Source organism: Carcharodon carcharias, chromosome 15 (genome assembly GCF_017639515.1).
Source record: "Carcharodon carcharias isolate sCarCar2 chromosome 15, sCarCar2.pri, whole genome shotgun sequence".
NCBI lineage: Eukaryota > Metazoa > Chordata > Chondrichthyes > Lamniformes > Lamnidae > Carcharodon > Carcharodon carcharias.
Window position 1 is genome coordinate 133,215,220 of NC_054481.1, and position 17,053 is coordinate 133,232,272.

A 17,053-nucleotide genomic window follows, 5' to 3' on the forward strand; every position below is an offset into this window, starting at 1 on the left:
CCCCAGACACACACTCTATAGGACCAACACTCACTTTATTAACTCTTTTCTTATTTTAAACATCTATAGAAACTCTTACTATCTGTCTTTATATTACTAGCCAGCTTTCTCTCATACTCTAATTTTTCCCTCCTTATTAATCTTTTTGTCATTCTTTGCTGTTCTTTGTATTCTTTCCAATCATCTAACCTGCCACCAGTCTTTGTGTAATTATATGCTTTCTCTTTAAGTTTGATACTGTCTTTAACTTTTTTGCTTCACCATGGATGGTGGGTCCTCCCCTTGGGATTTTTTTCTTTCCTACTGGAATGTATCTGTTCTGTGTGTTCTGAAATATCCCTTTAAATTTCTGTCACTGAGCCTCTTTTGACCTATCCCTTGAACCTCATTTGCCAGTTCACTTTAGCTAGCTCTACTTTCATGCCCTCATAATTGGCCTTATTTAAGTTTAAAATATTAGTCTTGGACGCACTCGCCTCTCCCTCAAAATTAATGTAAAATTCAATCATATTATGATCACTGCTACCTAGGGGTGCTTTCACTGAGATTATCGATTTATCCTATCTCATTGCTCAATATCAGGTCTATTATTGTCTGCCCTCTGGTTGGCTCCAGAACATGCTATTCTAAGAAACTATCCCAAAACATTCTATCTATGCCCGTCTGATTTTTCCAGTCTATATGTGGATTAAAATCCCCCATGATTATTGCTGTACCTTTCTGATGAGTTCCTATTATCTCTTTTATACTCCATCCTACTGTGTGGGTACTGTTAGAAAGCCTGTACACCACTCCCACAAGTGACTTCCCTTTATCATTCCTCATCTCAACCCAAACCTCTTCTACATCCTGCTTTCCTGAACTTAGATCACCCCTCTCTAATATGCTAATACCATCATTAATTAACAGAGCCACCCCTCCACCTTGCCCTAACTTCCTGTCATTCCTAAATGTCACATGCTCTTCAATATTCAGGTCCCAGTCTATGTCATCCTGCATCCATGTCTCTGTAATGACTGTCAGATCATACTTATTTATTTCTACTTGCGCTATTAATTCATCTGTTTTGTTTCGAATGCTGTGTGCTTTTAGATACAGAGCCTTTAGTTTTGTTGCTTCTGGCCTTATCATCTAATTTACTCTTAGATTTGTACTCTCTGTCCCTTCCTGTCACAGTCTGTTTATCATTTCCCATATTAGTACCTGTCTCTCTTACCTTGTCTCTCCTCTTTGGTTTGCCACATCTTCTCAAATTTGATCCTTTGCTCCCACCATTCAGTTTAAAACCCTCTCTACTTCCCTAGTTAAGGAGCTCGCGAGGACACCAGCCCCAGCGCGGTTCAGGTGTAGACTGTCCCAATGGTACAGATCCCACTTTCCCAACACTGGTGCCAGTGCCCCACAAACCAGAACCTACTTCTCCCACACCCCAGTCTTTGAGCCACACATTCGTTTGTCTAATCTTATCTGCCCTGTGCCAATTTGCAGGTGGCTCAGGTAATAATCCAGAAATTGTTGCCCTTGAGGTTCTGCTTCTTAATTTGATGCCTAACTCCTCATACTGACTATATAGAACCTCCTTCTTTGCCCTGCCTATGTCGTTGGTACCAACATGAACCACAACGAATGGGTCCTCCCTCTCTCGCTGCAAGTTCGTCTCCAGCCCTGAGCAAATGTCCTGAACCCTGGCTCCGGGCAGGCAACACAGCTGTCTGGACTCTCGCTCTTTACTACAGAGAACGGTGTCAATTTCCCTCACTATACTATCCCATGCTACCACTACCTCCCTTTGTGCTCCCCCTATTTGAATGTCTTCCTGTACTATGGTGCCATGACCAGTTTGCTCATCCACTCTGCAGCCCCCACTCTCAGCCAAACAAGCTGAGAGAACCTCAAACCTGTTGGACAGTTGCAGAGGCTTAGGCTCCTGCCCTCCCACCCTCTGGGTCCCTTTACCTCCCTCAGCCGCAGCCACACTCTGCTGTCTCTGACCACCTTCCAAATCCTAAGGAGTGTGACCACCTCCTGGTACAAAGCATCCAGGTACTTTTCCCCCTCCCTGATGCGTTGCAGTGTCTGCAGCTCAGCCTCCAGCTCGATGACTCTAAGCCAAAGCTCCTCAAGCCACAGACATTTACTGCAGATGTGTTTGCCCTGATTACACTGGCACCCAGGAGCTCCCACATGCTGCAGCCTTGACACATCACCTGTCCCGCCACCCTTAATGTGCTTTAATTAATTTCTTAATTATTTTATTCCATTATTTATTTTCTTTCATATATTTATTAATCTTATCACAAATTCCTGTACTATTTTAAACGTTAGGAATAGAATAGACCTTGACCACTTACCAGATACTCGCCAAACACTCTGGTCGCACTGAAAATGTCTGGATTTATATGTTCTAAACAAGGGGACTGAGCCTAGGTATAGCAAGACCAGTTCAAATTAGTTTCCTTAATTAACTATTTCAGCTGCTGACGGTGGATAGCTCCCATCTCCCCGCTTAGACCACAGGGTGAGACTTAGGCCTGAATTTTTCCCTCATCGGGTGGGCTTGGCTGAAGCAGGCAGGGAGCTGACCACCGCCCGCGATCGGCTCCGCACTGCGATTTCACGCGGGTGGGCCAGTTAAAGCCCGCCCTGCGTGGATCGTGAGCAGCAGCAGCCTGTGCGGGCAGAGTTGGGGGTGGGGGGGGGGTGGGGGGGGGGGTGTGCGCGGTGGGAGGAGAGAGCGAGTTGGGTCCCCAGACCGCAGTTCACACATGTGGGGTGAAAGAGTGCTTCAGTCTCCCTGGAGCAGCTCCATGCCTCAGGGAGATTGAAGCACTTTTTAAAAAAAATTGGTAAAGGTATTAAAAATTTAATGAAACGTGTCCCTCCTTGTGACTGTGTCACATGAGATGGGACATGTTTTGAATGTCAAAAGAAAGGTTTTATTTAATTTGTATTAGCTTTAGGAAACCTCATCTCGCTCGTGGATGAGGCTTCCTAAAAAATGTAAAGGCCACTTGGCCTTTTTGCCTGCCCACCGACCGTAAGGTTGGACAGACAGAGTAAACTTCAACTTAAATACCTTCTTATTGGCTTTAAAAGGCCTTTCAATTGTCGGCGGGCGTGCAGCCAACTCTGGCATGCGTCTGCCCATCGAAATATCGTGACAGTGCACGGTGACATTGAGACGCACGCCTGACATCATCGCGCGTCATTTTACCTTCCAGCATGTTGGGTGTGCACCCGTCCACCAAAGGTAAAATTCTGGCCTTAGAATTTAAGCAGTATTTACAATTAAAGGTTAAATACAAACAATATTAGATTTCTAGAAAGATATTTAAGTTTCCCTCAGCTCACCATTCCATTGAGGTCGTACACTCGGTGCTAAGCTCATTGAGCAGTTTTTTAAATCCTCACAGTTCAGTTGCAAAATCTCTAAAGAGACAATAGTACTCAAAACAAAATCTGTTGAAGAAATAAAAACAAAAAATTGCGGGTGCTGGAAATCCAAAACAAAAACAGAATTACCTGGAAAAACTCAGCAGGTCTGGCAGCATCGGCGGAGAAGAAAAGAGTTGACGTTTCGAGTCCTCATGACCCTTCGACAGAACGGTCAGTTCTGTCGAAGGGTCATGAGGACTCGAAATATCAACTCTTTTCTTCTCCGCCGATGCTGCCAGACCTGCTGAGTTTTTCCAGGATCTGTTGAAGAAAGCTGTATGTCAGAGATGTCCATAGTGCAGTCCAGAGCTTTGAATTGCACCTTCTCTTTACTGTAGGCAATGTAAATCTGACAGTCTATTCATCTTTGGGCTTTTATTCAAGAGGTCAGAAAGAGGTTAGTAGATGGAACAGATAGATATTGGATAACATTTAATGCAAAGAAATGTGAAGTGATGCATCTTGGGAGAAAGAATAAAGAGAACTTAAGCTAAGTGGTCAAATCTTTGAAAAGCACAGAAGAAAAGAGAAATTTAATGCTTCAGAGACACAAATCTGTAAAAGTGGACGGACAAGTTGATCTGTCCATGAAAAATAAACCAAAGTAAATGAGGTCCTAGGTTTTATTAAATAGGCATAAAGAACACAAGAGTAATGCTACACCTCTACAAACCTCTGGTTGATCGGCAGTTAGAGATACCTATCCAGTTCTGGATGTCCTACTTTAGAGAGGCTGGCAAGGCCATTGAAAGGGTACAGAAGAGATTCATCAAGATGATGCCAAGGATAAAAGGCTTTAGTTTTGAGGGCAGTCTGAAAAATCTAGGGCTCTTTTTACTAGAGCAGAAGTTGAGAAGATCTGTTAATTCTGAATCATGAAGGGCTGCTAGACATACGTCAATGATAACATTCTTACCTTTGAGTCAGAAGATTGTGGGTCTGGTTCCCCTGAGACCTGAGCAATTGATCTGGATTAACATTTCAGTGCAGTACTAAGGGAGTGCATCTTTCAGATGAGACATAATCCCAGGCCCTGTTTACCCTCTCAGGTGGCATTAAGGATCCCATGGCACTTTTTGAGAGAAGAGGAGTTCTCCAGATGTTCTTGTCAACACTTACCCTTTAACAAACACCTATAAACAGATTATCTGGTCATTATCAAATCACTGTTTGTGGGAGATGGCTGTGCATAAATTGGCTAGCACATTTCCTACATGACAACAGTGACTACACTTCAGAAGTACTTCATTAACTGTAAAATGCTTTGGGATGTCATGAGGTCATGAAAGGGGCTATAGAAATGCAAGTTTGTCTTCCTTCAAAACCATTTCCGCTGTTCATTAAGTGGATAATTGGAAAGCATAAATTTAAGATCATCATTAAAAACTAAAGAGAGTGGTTAAGAATTTATTTTATTATGTAGAGGGCAAGTTACATAGAATGTCCTATCAGAAGCAATAATGCCAGCAGATTCCTTAATATCTTTTAACTGGAAAGTGAATACATATTTGGAAAGGAAAAATGCAGTGGAGTACGAGGAAAGGACTGGGGAAAAGGATGGAGAAGATAGCTCCTTCAGAGAGCTGGCACAGACATGACAGGCTGAATGGTCTCTCTGCTGTAAAACTCTACAATCCTATCTTGTGTTCTTAACAACCCCACTTGTCAGCCACAACATTGGAAACCGCAGGTGCAAACTCATCCCTTCAACTCTGGACATTTCAGATTCGTCTGTGACTGAGTTAGACACTAATTTTTAATCCTTGATTTTAAAAATCGGGTTATTGAAATTTATTCTTGCAGTAAATTTGCTTTTAAATATTCATGTCTTCATGTCCTTTGATATCCACAGGGAGAGTACATCAAGTACCCAGAAAACCCCAGATAGTGGTCATGTATCACAGGAACCAAAGTCCGAAAACTCGTCCAATCAGAGCTCTCCAGAAATGCCTACAACAAAGAACAGGTATGTTCAAGTTATCCTGGCTATTACTGGTTTGGTAAATAATTGAAGAACCTTCTTGCTATTGACAGAATCTCGGTATTCCCATAGAAGACTGTTAAAATAAGGCTTGTTCCAAAAGCAAAAGTCTATATTGCTTTCAAATGCGTTTTTATGTACAATTTCTCAACAGGTTTATTCTATTATTCCATCATTCTAGATGTACAGGTAAAAGGAGTGCAGCAAGCTGAATTCTATTACAAAAACAAGTTTATTTATACAATTGCTGCTTTATATTTATAATAATAGAAAAGTTTGATATTTCCTTTACAATACACCATTATCGGCCCCATGCTGGGAACTCTGCTACTGATACCGAGCCGTGTCAAAGTGGCACATCTGGCTGTTCTTCCAGCGGTGTCGATATTGCTGGAACATGCACCGTTTTTTTCTGGCCCAAAATGTTCCCATCATTAGCCTGTACAAGCCTTATTCTGTTGGCAGAAATGAAAGCTGTGATTGTGATTTTTAATCTCTGCTGAAAGCAAAAAAACAAATCAATCAGCTTTTCTGTCTGTAGCTCTAAGCCTGGTTTATGTCCTGTGAAATACACTGGGCTAGAACTTTCTACCAAATAAATGGCAAGGGTAAAGGTGCTCACTATTATTTGTATGCAAATTGCACAGTAGCTTCAAATGAGGGAAACGACTCTGCTTTGCTATGCAAACAACACCTCATTGTCTGACTCACCAATCTTAACGTATTTAATTGTGTGAAGCTCCTGTGTTTTTCAATAGAAGTGAACTGAACTTGCCACAGAAAGTTAGGGCTTGTCCATTTTGGTTTAAGTACTTTTCCAATTGACCTGATAATCATTAATTACTGCCAAACAACCCCTCTGGCACTGAGAATTAACTAGTACAAGTGCAGAATCTCATTTGTTCAACTTTTTACTGTTACTTTTATCACTTTATCTTTCTGTCCCTTTTTATTTTCTCTCAGTCTCATTTTTCTTTCCATCTCTCGTTATTTTGCTTTCAGTGCTTGATTTGGCATTGCATTCACTGTCCTAACTTGTACAGTAAATTCTGGCCCAATGAGAGGTCAATGCCTATGGGCTGGACCCTTACTGTCCTTGTTCATTTATGACTGGGTCACATCAGGTGTCATAGATAAGATGCATGTGAACATCATGAATACTCGGAACAGGACTCATTTTAATTTTACGCCAAAAGTGAAATGGAAACTTTAAACTTTAACCTTTGTTATCAGAAATGAAATATGTAGAAAAATGGGTTTTCTTTAAATATACAATGAGGAAAAATGATCTAATCTTTGTTCTAAAAGGTAAAGAATCACCTTAAATAAACATATATTTTCTCAACTTATAGAATACTAATAAATCAGAAGGCTTCAAACGAAGGTCAGGATCTCTCACGATCATCTTCAAATGCCAGCAGCTTTGCCAGTGTTGTGGAGGAGAATGAAGTTCTCGAAGACTATGACACTGGAATGGTAACTGAAAACATTAAATTATGCTGACAATCATTGGCACAAATCTACAGTTAAGCTTGAATTGTTGCTCTCCAACTACTGTTAACTGACATTTGTTCAGTTCCAGTTTTCTTCCCATTCATTTGTCCCCTCTGAAGCTTCACACTCAGGTGGATTTGATAATCTTTCTCTACCTCTCCCAGAGGATCATTCATTATGTGTTACCGTAGTGGAGGTTAGGGTGTTCAGCAGCAGTGAGACCATCACAATCGAGCTCACTACTGTCCCATCTGACAGCCAGAAATAGACACTTCTCAGCAGTAATCACTGATGGGGATCAGCAATCGGGGACACTGATTTTGTCCCTTTGTAGTAAGAACTCTAAACCCTCCTTGCAGCTGTCTTAACAGAGATCGACTAACCCCAGCACAAACTGGCCATGTAACCTAGGATCCACCTAGCCTGCACAGTTCAGATATAACATGACATTTCTCTCTGAGCCATTGAGTTAATGCCATCTCCAATGTGAATTTTAAACCTCCTTAATATAAAACTGAGCCAGTAGCTTCTTGGTCAACGTCGCTCTCTCATCTAAGTTTATGAAAGCATTTCAAAAGTAGGAATTGTCAGTAAAACTGTGCAGTGGTTAATGACAATTCTTTATCACTGTGGTTTTTTTGAGAGGTCTTGGTCAAACTCTCTTTAATGATGGTTTTATTGGCCAGTATCATGACATTTCTTACACACAAGTTGCCCCTCCAGTTGAAGGTCATCTTATTGCTATAAAGGTTTTTGTTTAATGGGCAAAGATTCCCAGTCATTGGTAATCGTGTAAGGCACAACATTCTGTACCTGTCGGCTGTGGGGCTTGACAAAACGTTTGGCAGTTTGAGTTACAAGAAGCTGTGCTCCTCATTTCCATTCCCGATGTAATGCCTGAAAGAACAGATAGTGGAAAGGACTCTGTACTAAGAGTTTCCTGATCAGCTGTTGACTGTAACGCATCCCTGCACGGACACTAAGGATGGAATTTAATGCTTCCCTGGAGGTGAGTTTGAAGGCGGGGTGCCATTTGATTGGGTAAGAGGGGGCAGGGAAGGGACAAAATGACCCCCCCCCCCCCCCCCCCCCCGCCCTCCGATTAAGTCCAGGGTGAGAACATTCGTAGACAGGCTTCCCAAAATCTAATTGAGGCCCTTAAGTGGGCAATTAATGTCCACTTAAGGACCTCCTCCTGCCACTGCTGGTTGAATACCAACAGCGGGCAGGGGACTGACCATGTGGGGGAACAGACAAATAAACCCTGGCATCTTTGATTGTGGGCTCCTGGGGTGTGGGTTTGGGGGGGGGCGGGCGGGGGGTTGTTGGGGAGGCTGGAGTGTGGGTGGGGGAGGAGGGGGGTGGTGACCTTGATTCAAAGGCACTTGGTGCTTGATCAAGGGCCCTGGCATCGGGAAGTGGGCTGCCTGCTGAAAGCCAGCCTCCTGCCCCTTCCTCTGACCACCCCCCCCTCCCTTCCCACACTCCCAGCCTGCCCTCACTCACCTATGCTGTGGCTCTCTCAGCAACCCTAAGCCTTGCCCTGGCTGCTTCACTAACAGCAGCCACCATTCACAATGGCGCTGCCAGCCTCTGATTAGCTGTCAGCTCTCAGCGGGCAGAATTTCTGCCCCCCAGTGCCCTGAACCCCAGGGAAAGCCTAATATTGGCCAGTTAAGTGCCTGAAGGGCACCTAATTCTGTCGAACCTTCCCCAACCGAGGCAACGTGGGACTCCTGTCAGTTGGAGAACTGGCGAGCGAGACCCCCGAAGCCAAAATTAAATTCCACCTTAAGGTGCAGAATAGTGGGAGTTCTCTTTGTAATCCAAGCTCTGGGCTGAGGAACTTACATTTTAAAGGGGAACTATGGGCCTGAAAAATAAACATTGGGCAACTCTTTTTTTCCCCTTGCATGACCTGGTGATATTACTGTACCATCACTTCATCATGGTGTCATTTTAAAATTTATATATCCCACCCCCACGCCCCCCCCCCCCCCGCGCCCCCATCCACCCACCAGAATAAAACTTGGACTTAAGGTTTTTCATTGGGACAATGCAGCTTTAATATAAAACAGGGGCCGGGATATTCTGGCGCCCACCATGGCAGAAGCGGCAGTGTGGGCTGCAGCACAAAATTCCATTGACTTCTGGCGAGACTGGGCGATCCCAGAGGTGGGTGGGGCTGGAAAATGCCACCCATAATTTCATACCAGCTCTACTGCATCCACCATGTCCATCCATCACACATTAATGACTGGGAGGATCTTGCTGCCAATCATTCAAATAGCAACAACTCATCCATCAATCTGCAACATGTTGTGAATCACAATGTCTTAAGGCAGATTGGAGGCTGAGAAGTAAAGAGAAGGAAGCAAATACTTCACTCCAGATCCCACTACCTCAAGGGATGTCCTGCCCCATGTGCGTAAGGATCTGTAGGTGGAGAATTAGCCTTTTTGGTCACGTGAAAACCCATGACCCTGAGAGACAGCTGATAATCCATCCATCTGCAACACCTGTACAGAGCAAAACAGCTGTATGATGGATAATGATGTATTGACATGCCACAGGACAGTACCACTATGATGCTTGGCATCATCAACCCACTCGATGCCACTAGCTGTGAGCAGGCTCATGCCAAACCATTACCTGTAATGCTGAACTATCAGTCCTCTGGGAATACACAATCTTTCTTTGCCAACCAATGACCACAAGGCTGACTGAATTAACTCAATATCACCACAAACACCAACAAGGTTTATCTTGTTCCATGAAGCATCAAATTGACACCACAGCTTGCTGTTTCTTGTTTTTGAACCATGCTGTCTATATGAAATTGATTTAGTAATTAAACCCTGTGGTGTTCTGTTTGACAGACAAGTGGAGATTTGGTTTATAACAGACAGGTATGAACACCAGCTCTGTGTTGTGAGTGATGCAGATTGGAAGAGTTGTTCTCTTGAATCTGTCATAAGAACACAAGAAATAGGAGCAAGGGTAGACTATGGCTGGTTGAACCTGCTCTGCCATTCAATACTGGCTGATCTAGGGCTTCAACTCCACTTTCCTGCCTGTACCCCATATCCCTTGATTCCCTGAGAGACTAAAAATCTATCTCAGCCTTAAATGTATTGTCACTGAGTCACTTGTGCTTTATTGTGGTGATCACCTACTGGATGTTGTGTTTCAAAGCTAGCAGATTCTTGTCACCATGTGTGTTAGTATTTTCTTGCCTCTTACCTTTCGATTTTAGATTCTCCCCTGTGTGTGCGGCCCCAGTGCCATACTCCACACCCTGGCCAATAAGATGCACAGAGTGCATGTTCCTTTGTCACTGCTGTTGTATCATCATCTGAGAGATTCTGCTGGTCATCCTCAGTAAGACAGGATTCCAGGTGTCTCTGAAATAAAAACAGAAAATGCTGGAAAAACTCAGCAAGTCTGGCAGCATCTGTGGAGAGAGAAACAGAGTTAACGTTTCAGGTCTGTAATCCTCCATCAGAACTGGGAAAAGTTAGGGAGATGTAATAGGTTATTATTAATAGATAACTCTGTTTTGGCTGAGAGACGGGGAAACAGAATTATTGAAAGCAGTCCCAGAACCCACAAGTTTTACCCCCTCTTGCCAATGCTCTGTGATTTATACTGAGACCTGGCTCCACTCATACCTTCCAGTACTTTGCCCGCTGGCTATTTTTGTGTTATTCTGACTGTGACAGCACACCAGCTGATCCTGTTCTCACTCGATATCCACACACATCCTAGCAGAAGTCATCAAATAGGGATCAAGAGCAGGAAACTAGCTGCTATCCTCACCCTCCACCCTTTACCCAGAAATGCCGAATCCAATTGTGATGCTCTGAGCACTACCCTGGGGGAGGTTAGCAGACTTATCAAAGGCCAGGAATTGACACAGGATCTTTTGTATTGAACTGAGGCCATTAGAGAAATAAAAACAGAAAATGATAGAAATGATCAGCACGTCAGGCAGCATCTGTGGAGAGGGGTTGGTAGAGTTAGTACTTTAGGAATGAGGGGATTGTCCTACAAGGGGAGGTTGAATAGAATGCGCCAATATTTTCTGCGGCTTATAAGAAGTGATTTCATTGAAAAATGTAAAATTCTTAAGAGGGTTTAACAGAGTAGATGCTGAGAGGTAGTATCCTCCATCCAGAAAGGACCAAGGGTCATAAGAGATTGGCTGTTTAGGTTAACATGAGTAGAAACTTCTTCACTCAGAGGGCTGTGAACCTTTGAACTTCTCTTTCCCAGAGAGCTGTGGATGTTCAGTTGTTGAGTGTATTCAACATTGAGATCAATAGATTTTTGGGCACCAAGGGAATCTGGGGTTAGGGTAGGAAAAGGGAGTTGAGGCAGATCAGCCATGATCTTATTGAAAGGTGGAGCAAGTTCATGGGCCCGTATTACCGAGTGCTACTTCTGTTTGGTTCAATAGCCTTTGTCAGAAAGGCAAAATTTGTCTGCTTCCAGCCTCTTAGGTTACATGATCCTCTATTCACTATTTACCAGTGAGATTCTGTTAAAGTGACTAAAAACTGCAGCTGGAATCTATCCAAATTCAAACAGAGTTTAGCACAGCTGGTTGACAATAACAGCATAAGAAAGGCATCACTCTCCCTAAACTATTGCACCAGCGATTACATAATCCCCACCTAAATTGTCTAAGGAATCCTATCATTTGAAACAAATTTGCATTGTTGTCTTTATATGATTAATATTTTCCTCTGTTTCTCCTCAGCATGTTGTTCTTCATGGATTTGACTTGCCCATCTACAGATCAATCTCTGATGCTTGTTTATGTTAACAGGACAGTCTTTCTTCTGTGGGTACACCTCATAAGAGGGATTCCTTCACCTACACCACATGGCTGGATGACAGCATGAGCACAACCAGCGCACTGAGTGGAGGAAGCTCAACAGGTTTGTTAGAACAAGTTAATGCCCAGTGTTTGTTTATACAAATACATCAATCACAGAATGTGTGTCATTCACATTCTTCCTTTACCACCCACCCTATTAACATTCCAATGTCTGACTGAGATGACCCATAACACTTTACGTTTCTTTGCAGCATTTTGAAGCCGATGAATAAACTATTCCACTTACTCACTGCATCTTTGTGAAAACATCATTTCTGCACTTGTGTTTTCCATTTCCTCTTTTTCTCAACTCTCTTGTGCGATGAATGAGATGCTGAAATCTTTAACCTTTTTTTCTCTTTCCAATGCCAGGCGTTTTCTGAGACCCTCTCTTTCCAGAATTTCCGTTCACAATTTTCTTTTTAATCAACCATATTTACAAACTTTGGACTAGAAATTGGTTTAAGGCTGGTTTTGGTTGCAACCTTCCAGTCAGCTGAGTGGGTTGGGGTGCAGGGAGTGTGTTGAGAGTGGGAAAATCCCTCAGAAATCCCTTGGGTTCGCAGAGGTCATGCCAATGTCAAAGGCAGGGTCTCATTATCAATTTTTAAAATCTGTTTCCTACCCAGCAGCCAGCCAGATTGGCAGGTTACTGATCAGGCAGGAAAACCAGCAGGAGAGGGCTGTGGTACTCAGGGAAGATCATGGGCAGAAGGGGCAAATTGGATTGGGAAGTAGGAGAAAGGAGAGATCGTGGGGTAGAAGGGGGACGGGTCAGCAGTTAGTGGCAAGGATGGCTTTTAGCATGATGGGTTTGGGGTAGGTGATTGGCCAATTGTGGTTTTGAGAACCAGCCACAATCAGCAGAAGATGGTTGTGAGGGGTTGGGGAATCCCCAGTTGGGAATCTCCAATCTGCACAGAGGCAGCATGGGGCTCCTTCTGTTCTTCCCAACAATAGTCCTCATCGCTGAATTGTACATCAGTGTGAGGTTCCCACACCAGCCGTCTTTGATGCCTTTCTGAGTAAACCTGCCAGTTAAGGGAATTAAGTGCTGTAAGTACCTGGAAGTTGATCAAGTCCAAACCCACCTCAGGTAGAAGCCCAACAGCTGACACAGTGAGACTTTCCTCCCTGGTTATTTTCTTCTACTTCTTGAGTTCTCTGCCGAAAGGCAGGTCAGACTCACAGCATTGCAACCTCCACCACAGTTAGAGCAAGGAGGCAGGTCCCACATCCACCCCAGCAGGAATGGGGATCAAACCTCTTGCTGTTGGCACCAACCTGATCCACACCAGCTGTCTAGCTAGCTGAGCCAAATACCCCACAAGGAGCCCAAGTTCTTCCTGCACTTTTCCACTTGTACCCTGGACCTATGGGTAGTGACAGTAGAGGCTCTAATTTTGTTTCCACCAATTGTTGACCAGGAACCTCTCCTGCTTTTCTGGTTGTTTTAGACAATTCATTTTCATGGTGGAATAGTACTACCTCTGGCAAACAGCTGTGAAATAACTGAAAACTACAAATGCACACAGCTTTAAAGAAAAGTCCAAAAAGATTTTACAATAAAATAGTTTTTAGAAGGCATCAATTCTTTGTCAGAACGATCCTTAGTTTACAAGCTACCTTAGCTTCAAACACTAACCACAGTGTCAGGTTTCAGAGCACCTTAAACAACTTTGGGGCTTAATTTTTTTTTTTTGCCTGCCAGCATTTTGTTCTTTTATTGTGTTGCATCTTGCGCACTATACTCTTGCCAATTCTTTGATGTGTGTAGGTGGCCCACGTCCACTCCTAGATGTTAACAAAGCTGGTGACTTACCGAGATCAGAGATCAAAATTAAACTCGAGAGACCTGAGCAGCAGAAACTCAGTCAGGTAAGAATGTGCCACCTGTATTAGCATTTCTGGTGTCATTTTAATTTAATCCTCAATTTTTTTTTACCAATTTTGTATACTCTGTGCTTGTACAACTTGTGGGTTCTCATGTGTTGTTTGGTATCGATTTTGGTCTGTTCAACACTGATTTTCAATAACGGCTTTAAATTAATTTTGGTAATAGCAAAATGCTACAACCTTCAATGATTTTTCCATGTGTGCTAAAATCTTTGTTTAAGCAGTGACATGATGCCCTGCGAACCCAATGTTATTTTGCCTGTCAGTTTGGCAGACTGCCAGGCAAAAAAATGGAATAAATAGTATGAATACCCATTCCCATGATCCCAGAATCTTCAGGGGGTCTCCCCCTAATTAATGTGCTACCCAGAAAAAGAGGGGCCAAAATTTCCTGAAAAACTGAGCTGAGTGTTTATCAAACCTTTAACACACATTCACACTTCAGTAACTTTGCACACACTTTCCACACTGGTGAAGAGAGAACAAAAGGCAGAAATCAAGATAATTTTAGGTTTGAGGAATACAATGTTCTGTTTACACCATACATTGTAAGGAAACATTTGCTTCTTTGGGAGCGGAGGCGGGGAGTGGGATTAATTGGTTAGTGCTTTCAAAGAGCTGACACAGGCACAATGGGTCAAATGGCCTCCTTGTGTAATAAAAACTGGAGCTAGTGAGCAGGCCAGGCAGTGTCTGTGGAGAGATACGCCACTGTGTTTTACTTTTTGATCTGGTGTCTAGTTCAAACAGCTTCAAACAGGAGAAACTCAGTGATCTTGGCACCTGTTTCTCCGGAACCCCCAGCCTGTTTACGTTGTGAATGGTGGATTCAAGAAAACCATTTCAACGTGGGAACAGCATTATGTTAACCCAACACAAGCCAGCAAACAAACCTATCCACTCAATAAGGCTTGGTTACACAGTGGGGATAGCATTCATCAGCTGTGCACTGGGGAGCCCATTTTTAAGGCTTGCATGCATAATCCCTTCATATAACACACATGTGTACAATGTAACATCATTTATGCAGACACAGATGATGAACTGAGTAATGAAGATAGAATCAGCAAACAAACATCCAATATAAAAACAGAATTACCTGGAAAAACTCAGCAGGTCTGGCAGCAACGGCGGAGAAGAAAAGAGTTGACGTTTCGAGTCCTCATGATCCTTCGACAGAACCGAAGTTCTGTCAGTTCTGTCGAAGGGTCATGAGGACTCGAAACGTCAACTCTTTTCTTCTCCGCCGATGCTGCCAGACCTGCTGAGTTTTTCCAGGTAATTCTGTTTTTGTTTTGGATTTCCAGCATCCGCAGTTTTTTTGTTTTTAAACATCCAGTATAATTGTTCCTGTGAAATGGAAGTGTGTTAGAGCAGAGGGAAGTTTGGATAATAAGAATGCTGAATAATAAATTGGCATTTAATTGAATGATGAGTATAACTAGGAATCAGTTATTTCATTATATATGCCACAATATGCTGTTTCATGCAAAATGCAGTTTGCATGTAGCTGCATTTAGTGTGTGTCCATGTATGAAGTCAACATTTCAGTCATGTACTAAAGTGTAATCTAGGGATTATCTCTGATCATTATAACCCTCCTCCTCTGTCACTTATCAGTCCTAAGAATAGATCACAGCTGTAAAGTGCTCAGTGTATATTTTCACTAGGGATAATTGTCACGTTGATTAAGTTATCTTGCACTTGGCCTTTCAAGTCCATGCAAGTTTAAGAATGGTTTGTACCCAGGGACTGAAATATAGATTGGCTGCTATTTTTGTGCTTGTTAAACAATCTGCTGTTGTTACCAAAGAATTTTAGTTGTAACGTTCTGACCGTTGTTGCTGCTTGATATTAGAATTCATGCATTCACCTAAATGCTGCACATTTCAGACTTACCATGTCTGCTCAGAACAATTAGCAAATTTAGTCAGATCTGTCCATATGTGGCTGTTGCAAAAAGTTGGAATATTCAAATTCTGATTATCTGGATTCCCAATAACTTATATTAGCAGGTTATGTGTAATTGAGACATTCTGTATGTGCGGAATGATGATTAAAACCAATAATTAACACTCATTCTAAAGCATGGACAGACTGACATCAGTAGCACAGCTGTAATCTGTTCATGATGAAACTGTCCAGGCTAAAAACTGGCCAAAGCTGATCCTGCTGACTACTGGTGTGAACAGTAATGTTTATCTAATCATTTTGAGATGCAGGATAACAGGAAGGTGGTAGAGGAGAATGGTGCATAGGATATATTATATATGCCAAGAAAACAAGGTGACATTTTGATGGCGCATTAACCAAAGAACACAACACAATGGCAGCCCCACATTGATGCCAACACTGTGAAGTCATTGTCTTGTTGCTGCCTCCAAAGAATCTGAGACTTGCCTAAATAGGTTTTTGCAACATGACTAAGAAAAACTGCTTCATACAGCTTCTTACCACTCCAGTTAATGCTATGTGGCAATGCTGTGCTTCAGTAGATAATGGCAACGCACTCCAGTGATTTGGGCTGGTCACCATGCTGCTTATGAGGAGTCCCAGCACCAGTAAAGGCTCAAACCTGCACTTACTCATGACCATCCGTCTCAGGATGGAAGGAAGTGAAGGGAAGCAGGGCTCCTGGAGTTGAGGTTTCTCCAAAGTGATGGACCTGGCAGTGGAAGTTTGGAATAAAGTCAGCTGTCTATGGCAGACGTGCATCTCCAACCCCCCGTCACCCCCTCCAACCCCCAAATATCTAGGTTTGACAGCTCCAAGATACTGTTGATGATTGGTGGTCTCAAGAGGTGTTCCACAGGGCTCGGTGTTGGGACCCTTGCTGTTTGTGTTATATATTAACGATTTGGATGTGAACGTTGGGGGCACGATTGGGAAATTTGCAGATGACATGAAGATTGGCCGAGTAGTAGATAGTGTAGAGGATAGCCATAAAACTCAAATGATATAGATGGGTTGGTGGAGTGGGCGGTAAAGTGGCAGATGGATTTTAACATAGAGAAGTGTGAGGTCATACATTTAGGGAGGTCAAACAGTTACAGTGATTACAAAATAAATGGGAATATACTTAGAGGGGTAGATGAAGTGAGAGATCTTGACGTACAAGTACACGGGTCCCTGAAGGCAGCAGTTCAAGTAGACAAGGTTGTAAAGAAGGCATATGGAATGATCTCCTTCATTGGCAGAGGTATAGAATATAAAAGTAAGGATATAATGTTGGAATTGTATAAAACACTGGTGAGTCCACAACTTGAGCATTGTGTGCAGTTCTGGTCACCACATTACAGGAAGGACGTAATAGTTCTGGAGAGAGTACAGAGGAGGTTTACAAGAATGTTGCCAGGGTTAGAAAA

At 42.9% G+C, this 17,053-nt stretch overlaps 1 protein-coding gene across 10 annotated transcripts in view; it reads left to right on the forward strand.

Moving 5' to 3' along the window:
• rap1gapa (RAP1 GTPase activating protein a) overlaps window positions 1–17,053 on the forward strand; it is a 732,526-nt gene that overhangs the window by 704,814 nt on the left and 10,659 nt on the right. For all 10 annotated transcript variants that reach the window (XM_041206497.1, XM_041206499.1, XM_041206500.1 and 7 more), the window contains 4 exons: window positions 5,288–5,401; window positions 6,769–6,892; window positions 11,742–11,853; window positions 13,570–13,670. In XM_041206497.1, coding sequence (XP_041062431.1) covers window positions 5,288–5,401; window positions 6,769–6,892; window positions 11,742–11,853; window positions 13,570–13,670 — 451 coding nt within the window. The remainder of the gene's footprint in view (window positions 1–5,287; window positions 5,402–6,768; window positions 6,893–11,741; window positions 11,854–13,569; window positions 13,671–17,053) is intronic.